Raw genomic sequence first — 17,971 nt, forward strand, 5'->3', positions numbered from 1 at the left:
CACACGCTCACTCACGTCACCTGTCGCCCACGCGCTCACTCACGTCGCCCACTCACTCACGTTGCCCGCGCATTGCCGTTGCAGCATTTGGCCGCGTGGCCATGCCGCCGGGGCTGGTGCGACGGGAGCTGTCGTGCGAGGGCTACCCCATCGACCTACGCTGCCCGGGCAGCGACGTCATCATGATCGAGAGCGCCAACTACGGCCGCACCGACGACCACATCTGCGACGCCGATCCCGCCAAGATGGAGAACGTGCACTGCTACCTGCCGGACACGTTCAAGATCATGACGCAGCGGTGAGTGAACGCGTGCGGCCCGCCCGTAACCGAGCGCGAGCTAAAACCAGGGGGCCCCCGCCACCTTGTTTCCGCTGGGGAGGAGAGCCAGAGACGTATTTTCCCAAGTCGGCCGAGGTCGATCAGAACCGTGCAATGTACCGAAATGGAGGTCAAGACAATACCTGTACCAGATCTCGACACAAATCAATTCCCGCCACACGGACACAGATGCCATTTCCCAGACTGTCTGGGTCAAATCCCAAGCTAAACGCTGCTGTTTCACATCATCTCTTTATCAGTGCCGTCATTCGCAGGACACGTTTTGGCAATCCCCGCACGGGTCACGAAAGTGTGCAGAGGAGGCCTGCGAGGTGGGCCCTGAGGGTCCGCCCCCCGCCACCTAACTAGTCCGTGCAGTACCCACAATCCCTTGCTACAATCAAGGACGTACAGAAAAGTCCCGTGGATGGTGCCATCGACTCGTAAACAAGTTTACGCCGAGGCACAAAAGCAAAAGCGCTCAGCGCGAAGGGAACATGGAAAACGTCATCGTCGTCATCGTCAGGGTGTGTGGTGCTTGCTACATCACCCCCGTGTGTGCTATGCTGGCCTTAATAGGGACTTGCCAACAGCACGTTCTTTTCTCTAAACAGATTGTTACAAGTTGTACAGGGGATGTTTATGTGTGCCACAGTGAGGAGTGCAGGTGGTGCACTCCTTACTCCCTGGAATTCTGGACATTTTAGTCAGCAAGCTCACATCAGCCTCTGCACCCATGCATCTACCATCCAGCGCTGTGCATAAAGAGTCCAAGTGTTTAGTGAGTGTTTCGGGCAGTGCTCAACTCCGTTGGCTGTACGTGATCAGTGGCAGACACTTCATGTTCCCGTAATGAGAGTCAAGCATTCCCAAAGATGGACACTGCTGATTGTACAAATTCCAAGATCCCCCGTGTGGCCTTTTACAGACGGCTGTGAGCGAATAGCTACGTCGGCCGGCACAGCGCACAAGGGTTTGGTGTTGGCCAGAACCACGCTCGGCCACCTTTGGCTCCTCAGCGCCGATGCTTGTGTACCTCGCCAGGTACCGGTGGCTGGGTCGGCCTGGTGTGGAGGCCCAAAACCGTTCCGGATAAGCGCCACGGATGTTGGCGGCGGTCAGGAATCCCACCGGATATCTGTAACAAAGAGCTTCATAGCTCATTGGACTCCCCCAGTCTAAATCAAGATTCTGATGGGGGGTCACGTGGTTCATAGTGTAGCGCTAACGGACATACACACGTACACAAACAAGATCAACAGCAACCGCTATGTGCCACTAACTAGCAATGCTGTCACGATGGCACGAGAGCACTTCCAGGCTACTTGTAGTGTCAAAGGCTCTCAGGCAGGAAGTCACAGGACAAGCGCAAACTGTTATGGGCGAATTGACTGAGACCACTGGCAGATGCACCACCTGCGCCTCCCCATTGTGCTACATTGCTGCGTTTTAGCCACCTGCTACTCTGTCGGTTGTTGTGAGCATCATTCCTGTTGCCTCCAGTTGTTGCGGGATGGGTGGCTGACACCAAGTGCCCAGTAGCAACTTTGGCAAATCCATTTCGAACCAATGTCTCTTGCACTTCATATGTCCAATCAAACAGAAGCTGCTTTGGCACGTGTTGGCTGGGTATGTGAGCTACATGACCCAGACAAGTCATCCTACATAATAGAGGTTTTTTGGGTTAGATCGCGTAAATATATAAATGTGTCGTTAAAACCCACCACCACCCGACACAGCCGACTAGTAAGGGTTGTCACGTACACAGAACTTGCCAATTCGTCACTAGTACAGCACCACACCGGTGTGTTGGAGAGCCAAGCCACAACATTTACAATCTTACTACGACGTTTTGCCAGTAATACAACTAGCTTCATCAGGCTACAGCCAGATTTGTGGAGAAGTCCACCTGTTTCGTTCTTTAAATAGAGCCGTAGACATGGTGACCACAATTCTGCGCTCTTGCGCAAAGTGGGGGGGGGGGGGGTATTAATGAGTCAACGTACATTATGCATGTGCATTAAGGCATTCTCGCCTGCTGGATGAGCCCATTGATCTGGATAAGGCCCAGATCTGTGTCTTCCTCGCCCAAGTTCACCTGGAATTTCCATGATGCCAGCAGCTTTCATTTTTTGACCTCATTAAGGCCAACGATACTGTCAAGAGGCTTTTGGGATCCCTGATCATGTTCATTAAGGACCATGATGATGGTGGCAGTCCCAGCTAAAGCTACGTGGTCAAGAGTGAGACCCATTCTTTGTCTTCATTCTGAGGTGTGAAAGGGAAGGCCTTTGGGCTCCTCTAATATCTCACATCTTTGTTTGACCACTTTATTCAAGAAGCCTTTGAAGACTGCATGAGTGGAACACCATCTGGTAGAGATACAATGGGAAGCCAATTGACGGCTGGGTTCGGGGAACTTCTTCGAGGATGCCATTATTCTCGAATTGTTCCCGGCACAACCGCAGAGCGAAAACGTTGAACATCATCCTGAACAACGTGCGGCACAACATGCAGACACGTCGGAGGGCTGTGCATCACAACCGCGGGAAGCTGTGCAGCAGTTTCCATGCTCTCCCGTCCAAAGCCAAGCTCCCAGTTTTAACCCCGTGCTCCCATCCGAGACAGAGGCAGGCTTTTATGTGCGCAGCGTGACCGACATCCCAACCTGGTCAACGAAGAAGTTGATTTTGTACCTAATTCGATCAAGCATAGCTATAAGGGCTTATTTGGCAGATAAGCACCGAATAAGCCACTGGCGAGCACAACTGAACCGGGAGAGCTCCGTGCACCTCGTGCGGGAGATAGAGCGCCGTAACGGTGCAGGCAAAGCACAATCATGTCGCTCGTGCGACGTGAGTGATGTTCAGCTGTCACGGAGGACTTCAGCAGTGGGAAAGTGGTGCGCTCGGCGCCGAGATGCCGGTCGCACATTTGGCGTGCAATCGCTGAAAATGTAAAAGCAGGTACATATGCAATTGTATAGAGTGCTTAGAAAACATATCTTTTTGGAAATATGATAATGGGAGCGCACGAAGCTCAGAAGAACGGCACCAAAGTAATAGAATGCGGCTGTAGAATAACACAATCCAGGTAGCAGAGTTGTGCATTGTGCTCTGGATCCAGGGACCTGTGTTCAATTCCCAGCCACGGCTTACAACCTTGGCGAGTGATGTCTGATCCAGTCGCTCTCTTTAACATCCATAAACATTCTCTGCATTATGTGCCCCATATTAAAAGTCAAATTACACACGTTATACACAATGTGCTCTGGACCCAGTGACCTGAGTTCCATTTCCAGCCATGGCTACCATCCGTGGTGAGTGATATCTGATCCATCGCCCTCCGACTCATCCTGCCAGCACGGTAAAGCGTCGTGGAGGAAGCCTGTATCCGTCAGTGGAATGACTACATTATTATAATTACATTGTATACTCAAACTATTAAACTATTTTTTTTCATTGACCAGACAAGGTCCACTGAGCAAAATTATATATTTTTTTACGCAAGTGGCTTATCGCGTGGAAATGTATAGTGGCCAAATGCTCTGAGCGCGTAGGGAATGCCTTAAAGCCTCCCTTTTTACAAATAGCATGAACGTGTGCAGCTAAGAATAAAAAAGCGACACGAAAAAACACCTCAAAATGTAATGAAACGATTGAATTATAATTGCGTGCGGTGACAAAAATGCGGCGACATCTCTAGATGCCGCGCACAAAATCCGGGGGGGGGGGGGGGGGATGTGGGGGGGGCACGTTTCGAGAGAGGAGCGGCGGGTGAAAGGGCGGATAACGGAGAGGGGGACGCTTCTTGCGTAATGGATGAAGAGGTGCCGAGGGTAGCGGAGAATGCGACGACGTACAATGGGGGGACGTTCGCACGCCACGGCAGTCGGGCCGATAAGCGCAGAGCGAGAAGTCGGCGCTCTCGAGCAATTGAGCAAGGACTCGAACCAGGGGCATGAGGTCAGAAATACGGACGAACGGGATGAAAGAGAGATCCGGACCTCGAGCGCGTTGGGCGGAGGAGAAGTAGTGATGGGTCGGGGGTGGAGAGGGAAGAAGGGGCGAGAGGGAAGCAAATTAGAAAAACTGCACCTTGACATGCGTGCGTGCTCTTGTGCGCTATACACGCACAAAAGCGATATCTTATTCTGTAAATGAATTGGCCCTCGCGCAGTGTGTCGGGGGTCCCGCGCTTAACATTCGCGGCACGTCCACGCGCTCGTGAAGCGTGCGGTTTTTTTTTGTTTGCACGTAACCGTGTTGAGGGCATCTGTAAAATCTTATTGCGGCGTGCAAACATGCGCGGCGCGGACGCATGGGCATGCACTCCATAAAATGAGATACGGCGGAGCATCTGTTCTCCATCTGCGGTCGGCTTTCAAAATTGCGCCTGATCAATGTGAGCGCGCCTAACGTGCGATCTATAGACGAGCAACCTTTGGTCGTGTGCCGTCGGCCTCTTTATTTACGCTTTCGCGGGCCACGCCGCATCGCCCTCTGCGTTGCGCTCGCTTGTTGCCCTCGCCGCGCAGCGTCCACGCTGCCGGCCACAGAGCTCGGGGGACACCGTGCCGACCGCGTGTCACTTGCGTGGATGCACACCGCACGGGGTACTGCTGCTGGTGGCCAAGAGAATCTTGTTATTTGCTGCAGTCAGACGGCGTTTGGCCCTGCTCTGCGCGTCGAGTGCCGTTGCCCGCGCAGTCGTGAATTGTGAGCTTGCTGGGGGAGTGGTAGTGCCACTGGTGAGCGAGCAGCACAGCGCTTCAGATCCGGCGAGATGGGTTGTGCACCTGGCCACGGCCAAGCGTGATATCTGACCCGGTCCCGGGTGGTCCCTTTGCCAATCTGCGCTAACCAATGGCGAGCCCCCGATCTCCGTGACTGACATTGGCATCGGGAGGAATGAGCCCAGCAGTGGATTGAGAAAGAGCTGTAAATAATAGTAATTATGTAAGAGTAATTTTACCTTTTTCTGAGATTTGTTATTTGCTGGAGAATAAAAAAAAAACAATCTCAATTTTCTCACTCAAGTGAAGTACTGCTCTTCCTCTTGTGTACAAACTTCAGCCTCTGGTGGAAATTCCACATTCCTGTGACAGGAGTAAGTCCACCCACAGGTCCATCACTTCCGACTCCCCGTATGACAGCACGGGACTTACTTTCAGGCTGTGGCAGAGGATAAAGCTCTGAATCCTTCTGATTACGAGTCACGTGTTCTATCCACTGCACCACCAACAAAAATAACTTCTCCCATTCATATTATTCCTATGGACAAAGTGCTTTGGCGATGTAACTGTAGACGTAATATGACATTACGCAGTCAACCCCAACTGGATTTTATCCCATAATGCGTGCTGATTTTTGCAGTTTTGCAGGCAGCGGCGTATTTTTTTTTGCCGGCCAGCTGAACGGACCTCTTTTCCAGGAAAACCCTAATTAGGCCCTTTGTGAAAAGTAATCCTTTACGTAAGCAAATAAGAACGATAAACAAGCGGCGGACAGTCGCCGTGCCTAAGAAGTTGTATGCGAAACCGATATAATGATCCGGGGTGCCTCACATCTCGGCGTACTTTATGACACGAGGCGTCCGCGGTTCGAGCGGCGCGACGTCAATGCGCCCGCCGCGGCGGGGACACGGCGCCGCTGTGGAGCTGCGCTTCAGGTTCTTGTCGGCATCGTCGCCACTCCCACGTTCCACTGAACCCTGGCCCCGCTTAGGCCAGGGTGCACGATGCACATCGAGCCGCGGGCTGTCGAGAGCGCAGGCTCTCGCTTTGGGAGTAAATCGACGCCGTATCAGCGGGTAAAGGTGCGGCCCCTGCAATTGCTCGCTCGCGCAACTTCGAGGACCAACACTAGACGGAGCTCAAGAGAGCCCCCCGCTGCAGGCTACTTTTGGCCTACTCTTCCACGCTGGTCAGACGTCTCGGAATAGGCGGGAGTACCCACACTCTGTTCCACCACACACGCGACCCGGAGGTCAACCGTGGTTCACGCGTTCACACTGCTGGATGGACAGAGGCGTTGGTGGGGCGGGTGTTTGAGAAGCGGAACCGGCGACCTCTGGATTGCAAGTCCAGTGGGCTGACCAAATGACAGAATCTAAACACCGCCGTGTTGAAGAGCGGGATGTATGTGAGGAGGCAGATGAGCAGAGGGCCCCTCGTGTTGCCTTTCGCCGGAGAAGACACTGCAGAGTATGTACGCCGGGAGCCACAAAAAAAGACGTGAACTCAAGTACTTTTAGAAAGCAAACTGAATTTTATCGTAAAAAGCAAAGCGACGCACCGATGTTCTTGAAGAAAAGCATTCTCCATCGGTGCATATTTCCCGTCGAAATGCGTGCGGCTCAGAAACACGGTCACTGACAACTAAGATGGGGAATGAACGCTGGGAAGTGCGCAAAGAAGCGTCGAGAGGGGGCACGCTCGGAGTGACACCGAGAGACGGAGAGAGGAACGCGGGGAGCGGAGAGCAGACGCGCAATGAGACGCGTCAGGTGGACTCGGTAGGTGAGCCGTGGGCAGGACGCATCCTCAGAAGGGATTGAGGGCCCCTGGGTAACACCACTGACGGACTAACAGGCGAATGGAGACCGCGGGCCCGAGAGGGCGACCACCACGGAGACGGAGTGACGAGATCCGTCTCTCGCGTGCGGGAACGAGAGATGGGCTCGCGGCATTGGCGGACGGCGACAGCCCGAGGGTCTTTATCCAGCAGTGGGTAGAACATGACCGATGATGTTGATGATGCTGGCGATGAACGATACGCTCCCGTGGCAGGCGCACAATGCCGAGAATGATGGAGCCATGGCACGGCCGCGTTGTCTCGGGACGGCCACGCAAAGCGCGCTCCTCTGTGTTTGTTGCGGCAAATGCGCCTCTGCTATCTGACTCGAGCAACGCAGCTGGCCACGGCGATTGAGAGGGAACAGATCGATACGCTTAAACGGTCGGCTACGTTGGCTGAACCCGTCGCCAAGGCAACTAATTGCCTCGACCACGTGAGTGAGAAATTGCTCGAGTGGGGGGGGGGGGTGCCGTGGGGTCAGCTCGCGGGACTCGCCATGCGGAGGTCGCCCCATCGATTTGAACTCCGCTGCAGCGGTGGAGGGAACGGCGGCGCAAGTTTCTGACATTCCCCCACCCCCCTCCCTCGCCGCTGGCTCCGCACGCACTGTGCACCTAGCAACCGAGCAGCGCTATGACGTCTTCACCACGGTTGGTCCACCGGCAGGTTGCCACGTGTGAGTACTCCCATCTCGAAACTATTTCTTTTGTTTTGCCAGGTAAGGCACACTGAGCTACACAGCTGTTTTTTTTTCTTCCAGAAACGGCCTCGCCACAAATGATCGCTCAAAGAAGCGGCTTATCACGTGGAAATTTACAGCAGCCAAATACTCTAAAACGCGTGACGTCGATTCTTCTAAATGTGGAGGGAGAAACCGGAGAAGCCAGAGAAAATAAAATCCATCCGACGATGGGGAGAGAGACACCGCAAACTCCAAATACACAGCAGGCGTCAGGGTCAGAATGATCAAACCCACCACCTCCTGTATACCAGGCGAGGGAGTTAACATCTCGCTGCCGTGGCACCCTCTAGGCGAAGCCTTTCCATGAGCAAAGCATTGCAGGGCTGCACCTTTACATTTACAACCTATAAATGTTTTTCAATTCACGTTCAAAGACTCGGGGGGGGGGGGGGGGGTTGGAGTGGCAGGGTGGTTGTTTGTTTATGGCGGAAATAATCACGTGCCGAGCACGCCATTAAATACAAATCCCTGACTTCACACTAAAGGCTGAGGAGTGTTCTTGCGGTGATATACGCGTGCAAGATCATACAACACGCAAACAGCGGCCAAGCCACCGTGCAAAAATCCACACTGCAGCCCACACACATCTCTGTAATGCCCCTCGAGTGTTTTGCTGCTGCGCTGGCTTCCGTGATTCTGCACACTTAAAATGCTCCCCGCTAGTAATGGGCAATGAATCCAACTACTTACCAAGTCGAACTGACTAATGATTTGACCAGCAAATCAATCAGCTGACTTGCCAATGTACTCGTTGATTTAATCGTTGAAGGGGCCGCAATGTTGCCGGCGTGAATAATCAGCAACAGTGCGGCCACCCAGGCAGGGCCGTGATGGTCACAAGTTCCTTCACTTTGTCACCAAAGTTGTGCGGAACAGCTTCCCAGGACGTAGGATTAATGTGGCCACAACTCCTCCTTTTTAACGACGTAAATGAAAAACATTATTTTTAGACAGAGTACAAATAGCTCCAGTGAAGTGAACGAAAAGTAGAAGCACAGAGTTTAGCCTTTCATTTTGGTTTATTTGTTTGTGCACAGTACTTACACACTGCCTCGTTCCCGAGCGAACGTCGTATTCCGCGTGCAACGACTTCCCTGCTGAGTAATGATCTCAAATGTCTCTTTGTTCTGGTGACTCAAAGCATACCACATGGGAGGCACGATGTAAAGTATACACCACGATGATGATGATGATGCTGATAATGATAGTTCACAAATTACGTGTAGCATACATACACTTTTCAACTTTTCCCTTGCCAAGAATGTATCCCTAAGGCCTAACATTGGTCCGATGGCTCAGGGGTTAGACATCTGAGCCTGCCATCACTGAGATCCTGGATTTAAATTGGAGTTTTAGCCACCTGCGATTTAACGCGAGCTTTCAAGTGAAGCGAAGTTATGGTCTCAGCGCGGTGACCAACGACTGCACAAAAGAACACTCGCATTCACTGAATATGGCGAGATACTTATTGTTATATATGGCTGTACGTTGAACTTATGTCACGCCTTCCATAGCCAACCGTGCTAATCGGAGGTACAGGGGGAAGGATAACTTATTGGATCATGACGAACATTCCTCTGTAAACGGGGCACATGGGAAAGATGGTTCCCTCTTCTGTAGATAAACGAGGCCACCTGCAATGGATTTGAGAAATAGTTCCGTGATATCTGCTTCCACCGTGGTCATTCCTCGACCCACGGGGTGATGTGCAGAAAGCAGCGCATCACCCCGTGTGTCAGGAAATGGCCACTTTGTCTCATGACATGACAGAAGTAATACAGATATAATACAATTGGGCAAAAGGCAAATGAAAAAGTTCTGCCCTTTAGAATATTGGTGGACCAGGTGTCTCTATTTTATACGTGCAGTTGTTAATGCAATGAACCCGGTGACCTGAGTTCAATTCCTGGCCACAGCTATCATTGATCAGTGGTTCGTGACATCTGGACTTTTTATTCTCCTCCCAAACCACCCCGGTCCCCGCCTCCACCAACTTGCACTGACCAGCATGGCAAAGTATTGTCACACAACTCCCATAACCGACACGACACAGAGAGAGAGGTCGTTATCTAATAGTTGATTGACCAAGGGCGAAACATGGTCCATATTTTGTGACCCAAAGCATCATCCCAGAGGGGATTGTCAAACATTCGGATCGTATGAGGGCAGCGGTTAATTTGCATCATTCTCTGCCGCAAATATAGCACGTGGCATTCTCACCCACGGCTGGGCGAAGTGATCCGAGCCCTGAGGCTCGTTTGCCTCGTCTCTCCTCCAGTGCATCTTCACCGAAGAAACGAGACGAACTCTAATGACTCCAGCGGCTCGCTCTGGCGGTCTTCCTCGGCACACCGCGAGGAATCCCGTGACGCTTGTCGTCATTGCCACGCGCGTCACGGCACGGTTATGCAACCGCGTCGCTTTCCGCGGTTGTGCTGTACCGGCCCCCCCCCCCCCCCCCCCGATGTGTTTTCTGGGTTTTTTCCGCATCTGTCGCCCATCGTGATGTCCGGACGTTTCTCTCCGCCTGTTGCTGAGAGCTTTCTGCTGGGAACTTAACCTCAGGAACTGAATGGAGGAAGCTCCCGGCGCGTGCAGAGAAACGTCGGACATCGTGCCGAACATGGCGGTTCAGTTTCCTGAAAAACCTCTCAGAACGTGCAGCGAAACGTCGGACGGCGTGCCGAACGTCACGTGGGACGACCCGAACACCCAGCGGAGAGCAACGCCACCTCGCGCGTGACGTCACGTGACGCGCTGGCGGCGTGCTCTGCCCGGCTTACGTCCTGCGAATAGCCGTGCACGGCCATTTCATTACTTGGTCTGCGGACGGCGCGCCTAATAATTGCAGCGGCTTTACATGAGGCATGCGTTTAATTGCAAAGCTGTAAGGAAAAAAATACAAAGGCGTGCTCAACGCACGCACGCTTCTAAGAATGCCGAATTACGTGGCTTGCAATTACAATGCACGCACGAGCGTGTTCACACCGTCACAACACTTTCTGCCCTGCGGCGTGGTGTGGCGTCGTGCTGCATTGCCGCACGAGCATGATCGATGTGGGGGCGCTGAGCGGCGCTGCGCGAGTCGCCAAGTCGCGCTTCACCACCTTGCGCTCCTGCGTTGTGTTTCTGTATCGTTGCCGGTATTCTCGTATTTGTACGTGTGCGTGTCTATTTGCGCCGTGCTATGAGCCAGGTGACCCGAATTCTTTATCAGAATCAGAATTTTCATTGAGACTGGAGGAATCCGATGGGATATGAAGCTTTTTTTCACAGATATCTAGTCGGATTTCATTAGCACTGCTAACATCAGTGGGCTTTACCTGGTAAGACACATTTTTTTATATTTTTAAAAAGCTCTTTGCTTACCTTTCCTATACTTTGCACGCTTGACGTGTTTTTGTACTGCTTGTTCTGTGTAACGTTGTGACCCTGTGCCCCTACTGGACATCTGTGAAAAAGAGCTTTGAAGCTCATCTGATTCCTCCTGCAGTATAAATACAGGTTCTGATCTTGGTTGTGGTCGTGGCGCGCGTCGCTGCCTTCCGTGCTCCTGGAGCTTGCGGGGAGCTCTCCCTTCACATTCGTCTGCTGCTCGGATATTTCACCCGGAGCAACGAGGGGAACGGCCCCCTCGTTTTTTGCGCTCGTGTTTATAAATCTATTTTGTAAAGGCTTCCGGCGCGTGGCTTGCGATGTTTAAGAGGGCAAAGGGGGCTTTAGGCGTCGCAGCCATTTTTGTCAATCCACTGCAGCGGAGGGGAAGGTGGGCACGTGAAGAGCTGCGGGTGCGTCTTTGGTCGGGGGCGACCTCACGCTCGGACAGGGGGGGGGGGTCCCAGGGGGGCGCAGGGCCTGGAAGTCGTGGACGTTAGTGGGGGCTGGGGTGCTGTTTAAAATCGTTGTCTAAAGAATGGATTCCCGTGTTCTTTGAAAATCTGCCTCCTTTCCTTTAAGCGTGTACGCCAGATGACCCTTCCGTGGATGTTTCGATGAGTGTCGTGCGCCATCGAGTGTGGAAACAACAGGGAGCGCAGTCGTGGCAAAAGAAGGCGGTTGTCACCGTAATATTTGGTAGTAACGGGGGGGGGGGGAGGGCAGCCTAATGCTGTGAGCCCCCTTGGGCCCCCTTGGCTAGTCGAAGCATGCCGACGCATGCCCCCCCCCCCCCCCCACACGGATAGTTTTCCCTCCTCGCTGCAGGATCGTTCCTCCACGCGCCCGTGCCTCGCAGCGCTCCGGGACACCCCGGTGTAAAAGGGCACCGTATCAAAAAGAAATCGTTATTATTATTATGCTGCTGCCGTATGTTGTCAATATTACCGTTCACTTAGGCCGTTTGACGAAAGGTGGCAGCAAAATGAATCGGCAGGAAGTAGCTTAACGACAACCGGCCGTGTGGATGCAGTGCTTAGTGTGCATGATCGTGATTATTAAGTTGGGAGTTCACATCCTGGTTGGGCCTTCCCTCCTTCCTTCATAACAATTCGTACATTTCACATTTGCGGCATTCTCCTAACGCTAAGTGATACCGAAGGTGTCGTGCTTCACGGGTAGGTGTAGTCTGCCGGTAGGGGTCGATGTTGAAATGTGGTTTTACCAAATTAGTACGATACTTTTAAAATTGGACTAATCTGGACGTGACGCCGGCACACGTGGCCTGTTTGTTGTAAAGACGTCACGGGATATGTCATGTCTGCGGTGTAAGGTATTGCGATGCCCTCTTTAGTGGGGGCGGTGTGCGATGGCTCGGTGAAGACGCCCGCGGTGTAGGGCAGGGCGGCAGCTGCTCGCGAACTGCGAACCTCTCAACGAGCGGCGAAGTCGCCATCTCCTGCCGTGGCTCCCAAACAAACAAAATGTTCCTTATGGTGTGGGCAGTCAGCAGTGTTCGTCCTGAGCACTATCTCACCCTTGCCAAAGGAATGTGGAATTTCCACCATTGACTGAGAGCTACAGTCGGACACACGTGCTTCATTGCTTGCTTGTACGAGCAAGAAACAGCTTTGAGTTGTTGAACCTACAATTTTATATTCTTATTTATTTATTTTGTGCTTTTAGTCAAAAAAGAGAGGGAAATTCAATAAGGCTCAATATATATAGACATCGCAACCGCACGATTCTCTCTGCCTCATTTCCCCAGCAGGTGTTACACAGTGACATGCACCTGCCGAGTTGCTGCATCTATTTACCCGATTGTCTCCGACAGTCAGGTAGACAATTGTGAGGCCATTGTGCACACCAGGCGATGTGAAATGGGGTGTTTGTCTGTCTGGGCGTTCGTGCGTGCGTGCGTGTGTGCGTGTGGGGAGCGGTAGTGTAGCGGTTAGCGCGCCGCGCTGTGAACCCGGCGACCCGAGTTCGATTCCCGCTCACGGCCAACACCGGTGATCATTATCTGAACCGGTCCTGGGCCTCCCCTAGGTCGACTCAGTCTCAAATGAGTACCTGGTGCGGTGCGTAAAAACATCGCCACTGGGGGAGACAAAGGCGTCTGGGCGTGGTGCTGGCCACCCACCCCCTCGTGTGCCGTGCCGGCCTTCATAGGTACTCGCCAACAACGCATGCCTCCAACCGTTTGTAAAGGCTACAAGGGGGATCTTTGTCTTGTGTGTGTGTACGCGTGCAGATGCAACAATCGGACGCAGTGCATCGTGGTGGCGGGCAGCGACGTGTTCCAGGACCCCTGCCCTGGCATCTACAAGTTCCTCGAAGTTCATTACGAATGCGTCCCCTACAGTAAGTGTCGCCACGTCCACTCCCGCTCCCTTCGTTCATAATCCACTACAGGCAGCTCCCATGGAAATGAAACTCTGCACCAACCACCTATGCGGTTCTATTGTTGTTACAACGAGAATGCCACGTGTGATGATTTTTTATTTATTAGCGGTATATCTTACCTAGCATGGAGAGTTTAGCATGTGACTGCCTCCCGTGTGTGTGCGCACGCGCGCACGTACGAGCAGGCAAGCCAGCGTGTGCACGGGCTCGTGCGTGTGTACGCGTGTGTGTGTGCCCGTCTGTGTGTGTATGTGTGTGTGTGTGTGCGCGTGTGTGCGCGCGCGTACGCGTGTGTGTGAGCGTGTGTGTGTGCACGCGCGCATGTGTGTGTGCGCGTGTGTGCGAGTATGTGTGTGCGCACGCGTGCGTGTGTGCGCGCGTATGTGTGTACGCGCGTGTGCATGTGTGAGCGTGTGTGCGCGTGTGTGTGTGTGCGCGTGCGTGTGTGCACGCGTGTGTGTGTGTGCATGTGTGCGTGTGTTCGCGCGTGTGTGTGCGTGCGCGTGCGTGTGCGTGCGCGTGCGTGTGCGTGCGTGTGTTCGCGCGTGTGTGTGTGCGTGTGTGCGCGCGTGTGTGTGTTCGCGCGCGTGTGCGTGCGTGTGTTCGCGCGCATGTGTGCACGCGTATGTGTGTACGCTCGTGTGCGTGTGTGAGCTTGTGTGTGTGTGCGCGTGCGTGTGTGCGCGTGTGTGTGTGTGCGCGCGTGTGTGTGTGCGCGTGCGTGTGTGTGCGTGTGTTCGCGCGTGTGTGTGTGCGTGCGCGTGCGTGTGCGTGTGTTCGCGCGTGTGTGTGTGCGTGTGTGCGCGCGTGTGTGTGTTCGCGCACGTGTGCGTGCGTGTGTTCGCGCGCATGTGTGCACGCGTCATGCCTCGAGAGCTGCATTATCTGAGTGGCGGTGCTGCTGGCTGCATTTCTATTTAAACGTCCGCATTTTGTCACACTATCAAAAGTTATGGCTCCCGCGCCGCCGGGCTGGGCTGGATGGGGCTGCCGGTGGGGTTCACCGTTAGTTCCGCAACGCTCGACAGTTACGCCCCACAAGGGGTCTGTGAGGCCCCAGGCCGCTAGGAATGCCTCGTGATTTGTGGCCTCTCGCGTGAGCCGTGTGGCCCGCTCTCTCGCAGGAGCGATTCGACTCCACCGCAGGTGATCTCCCCCGCGCCGGGCGCCGCTGCCATCGTTAGCGCTCTGCGCGCGCTGCGGCAGCGCGTTGCCCCAGCTGCTTTTGCGACGGGGCGGGAGAGATAATTCGGAGAGTCAACAGTTGGTTAGGACGGCAATGAAACTTGCTTGGAGGCGTGATTGTGTGCAATTAAACGGGAGAGAAAACAATTAGCGAATTTCATGCATAGAATGCCGGTGATTGCAATTACAATGTTTGGGTCGCTTGATTTCTCAAATTTATAGATAGGGAAATTATGAATGGTGGATAATATTAAATGGTAATATGTTTGTTAATAGTAAAACAAATATTCTAGATCACACAGGATTAACTTCACGATATATTCCTTTCATGACACAAACGCCTTGGACAATCCAGGTGCTGGCTCTGTCTCTCTCTCTCTCGGTGCTACGGAGATATCAGTTTGTGTCCACGTGTGTAGCGCAAAGAGAATGGTAAGATGCCGTGATGTGTCATCACCATCAATGTGTCCAGCAATTACCCAATTCGCTCCTGTGATTCGCACGGCTAATCTCTCCTCTTTTCTCCTTCTTCCTTAACATCTTCTCCCCCTGAAACCTGCCGCTAAAATGTAGGGCTGGAACAGAAAGGTAAAGGACGTTTACAAAATGCCATATAAATAAAAACAAAGCATCCTCCCCGTCCCATACCCATCCCATACCTGTCCCATACCCATCCCTATACCTGTCCCATTCTCATCCCCCACACCCCACTCCACAATCCCATTTCCCTTCTGTGGGTCGATGATGGTGTGCCCCACCGCCCCCCCGTGCGCCATGCAGACAGGCCCGATGTGCGTAGTGCAGTCGCAACTCATTTTGTGGGCTCCGTCCTGGTACACCGTGCCGTACTTTGACAGCGCCATTGCATGGTCGTAGCGCTCGCCCGCCCGCCTGTGCCTGTGCGCGTGCCTGCTTCGGTGCGTCTGTCCCTGTGCATGCGCTCGTGCCACGAACCCCACCCCAGATGTCGTCTTTGATCCCTGCATGAGCTTGCCCGTACGAGCACGGGTGCCTCCCCTGCGATTCGCTCGCCGTCAGTGTAAGCGCAACAGACATGCCGCTCTCCATGCAGTTGATGGGGGGTGGGGGGGGGGTAGCGTTGTTGTGCGCGGGGGCCAGGAGGAACCGCAGCCGGGGACAACGCCGCCGGGCGAAAGCCGCATCGCGCTGTGCCCGACACAACGATGGCACAGCGCGTGTTCTTAAAAATGCAATCCGGACATTTTGTCAATCCGCTGTTGGGTGGAGGTCTGCCCCACATGTGGCCCGTACGGGTTGTGTTTGACCGTAATTCACGCACGCTGGTCTGTGTGGATCGGTGAAGGGGATGAGAGTGCGGGGAGGAGGGGGGTCCAAGGACCGGATCAAGCATTGCTCACCGCCCGTATTAGTCGTGGCAGGGAATTAAACTCGGGTCACGATGTGCATCATGCGGTGCGCTGCTAACCGCTGCACCAACAGCTCTCCCCTCGTGCTTATATAACGGGTCCAAATAATCCAAGATCACTTGAGGAGTGTTGATGCAGAGATTGATAGGATACAAAAGGAAATAAACGTGGCTTTTTAGTCGGTGTCTGCAGCGGTTTCTGCTGGCCTCTGTCATGTGCTGGTAATGTCTTTGTGGTCCTGTTCAGTGCTCCTCAACCTTGAATTTGTATCGGAAGCACTCATACCACACTTTGCTCCGTGCATTCTTGTTATAAAGATGGCGAATGGTTTCTTTTTTGAATGTGAAATGTTGTTTGTCTGATAACATGTCTGTAAAAGTGCCTCCAATGAAATAATAACAACATGAAACCATACTTGTACTTTGGTTTCAAAGTACAAGTATGTCAACAATGCCGCAAAGGGAAACGTCGTCAAATATTAAAATCAGCGGATGTGCTCCTCTAAAGAGTAAAAAAAGGAACCCATCGTGAAGGAGCCAATCAGAGGCAGCGGAACTAAGAATGACGGAGGCACGTGGACGGGCACGATGCCACGGGATATACTGGGGCTTGTGCTGCGATGACACGTGTAGGATTGTTGGGTGGGACACGGGACATTTAGAGGGCTCACCCCCCTGCACTCTCCGACGAGTGAAACGTCTGCGGCTTTGAAACCATGCACACAACCACCGCTGTAGAGTATTGGTGCATTGGGTTCTGCATCTTCTTTAATATATATACAAGATTAAAAACATTTTCAAATGTATTAAAACAGCCTTATTAATGTTAATGAAAAGTAATTTATCGATAATAAAAAAGTTGTATTTCTTCGAGATATTTGTTAAACATATTCTTGTTAATGTTGAATAAATGCACTTTTAGATAAAGGTTAGGGTTATCATTCATCTCACGTAATTGTTGTACAATAATAATGTTGAATAATTTGCAGACCTTGGTTAGTTCACTGCCTGGTGAAAGCCTCCTTGCTCTGTGCAGCAATGGAGGCTTGCTTCTACCAAACTTCACCATGCTGGTCATTGGGGGCTTGTGAAGGGTAAGGAGAGCCATTGGGGGATGGGTGGGGGTGCAAGATCAATGCAGATACCACTCGCCACTGATGTTAGCCGTGGCAGGGGTTACAACTCGGGTCACCGGCTTCACCGCACACAGTGCGCTAACTATTGCACCACAACTCCACCATATGGCTTCTACTTGTCATGAATAACATGTTAATGAGTACATTATTTTCAAGATGAGGGTTATGGTTGTTGGTAATATCACACAGAATATTTCTACGATATGCAAGATCCAACAGCTACTGTGGTTCACACATTCCCATTTTAATAATTTGATATTGAGCTTAAACCCATTCCAAGCTTCAGAAGAGGCAAATCAACCGCCAGAGGCGGCTCCTCCTCCTGCGCCGCCGCGTTGAAATAAGTGATAACGGGAATTCCTGCCTGAAATCTGTTTCTGCTGCGTCAAATTCACAATGTATCGCTCGCAAAGGAGTGCTGTTTTGAGAACGGCAAGTCCAACCCTGCGGACTGCCAAACGCCTCTGCACCATCACCACCCCAATATGTCCGGTAGAAATGTAACGATGATGCATCGATTAATGGATTAAAGTCAATCCTAGCCATTTGTGCATAGATTATGGGTGACCGCCTTAGGCGGCACATGGATGGCATTCTAACGTTGCATTGAGGTTCATGGAACAATCATAACGTTTCATGTGGGAATGTATTTTGTTTATATGTAGATACAATACAAACAGTACGGTGCACAAGACGAACAGGAATCAATTCCCGATTTGACTCTGTGAGCCCCGAATCGTGACAGTATGGTACAAAGACAAAGATCCCCCGTATAGCCTGAACAGACTGTTGGGGCAAGTGCTGTCAGTGAGTACCACCTATGAAGTCTGGCACGACCTACAA

The 17,971-nt window shown here is 52.6% G+C and overlaps 1 protein-coding gene across 10 annotated transcripts in view; it reads left to right on the top strand.

The window, feature by feature from the left end:
- Window positions 1-32: 32 nt before the first annotated feature.
- ADGRL2 (adhesion G protein-coupled receptor L2) overlaps window positions 33-17,971 on the top strand; it is a 158,039-nt gene continuing 140,100 nt past the window's right edge. For 2 of the 10 annotated variants that reach the window (XM_061564889.1, XM_061564897.1), the window contains exons 1-3: window positions 33-298; window positions 13,269-13,378; window positions 15,179-15,193. In XM_061564889.1, the coding sequence (XP_061420873.1) occupies window positions 102-298; window positions 13,269-13,378; window positions 15,179-15,193 (322 nt within the window). In that variant the 5' untranslated portion in view covers window positions 33-101. The remainder of the gene's footprint in view (window positions 299-13,268; window positions 13,379-15,178; window positions 15,194-17,971) is intronic. The other 8 variants (XM_061564906.1, XM_061564935.1, XM_061564946.1 and 5 more) reach the window with 6 other exon arrangements.

Source organism: Lethenteron reissneri, chromosome 4, assembly GCF_015708825.2.
Source record: "Lethenteron reissneri isolate LAM-NWPU_2019-01 chromosome 4, ASM1570882v1, whole genome shotgun sequence".
NCBI lineage: Eukaryota > Metazoa > Chordata > Hyperoartia > Petromyzontiformes > Petromyzontidae > Lethenteron > Lethenteron reissneri.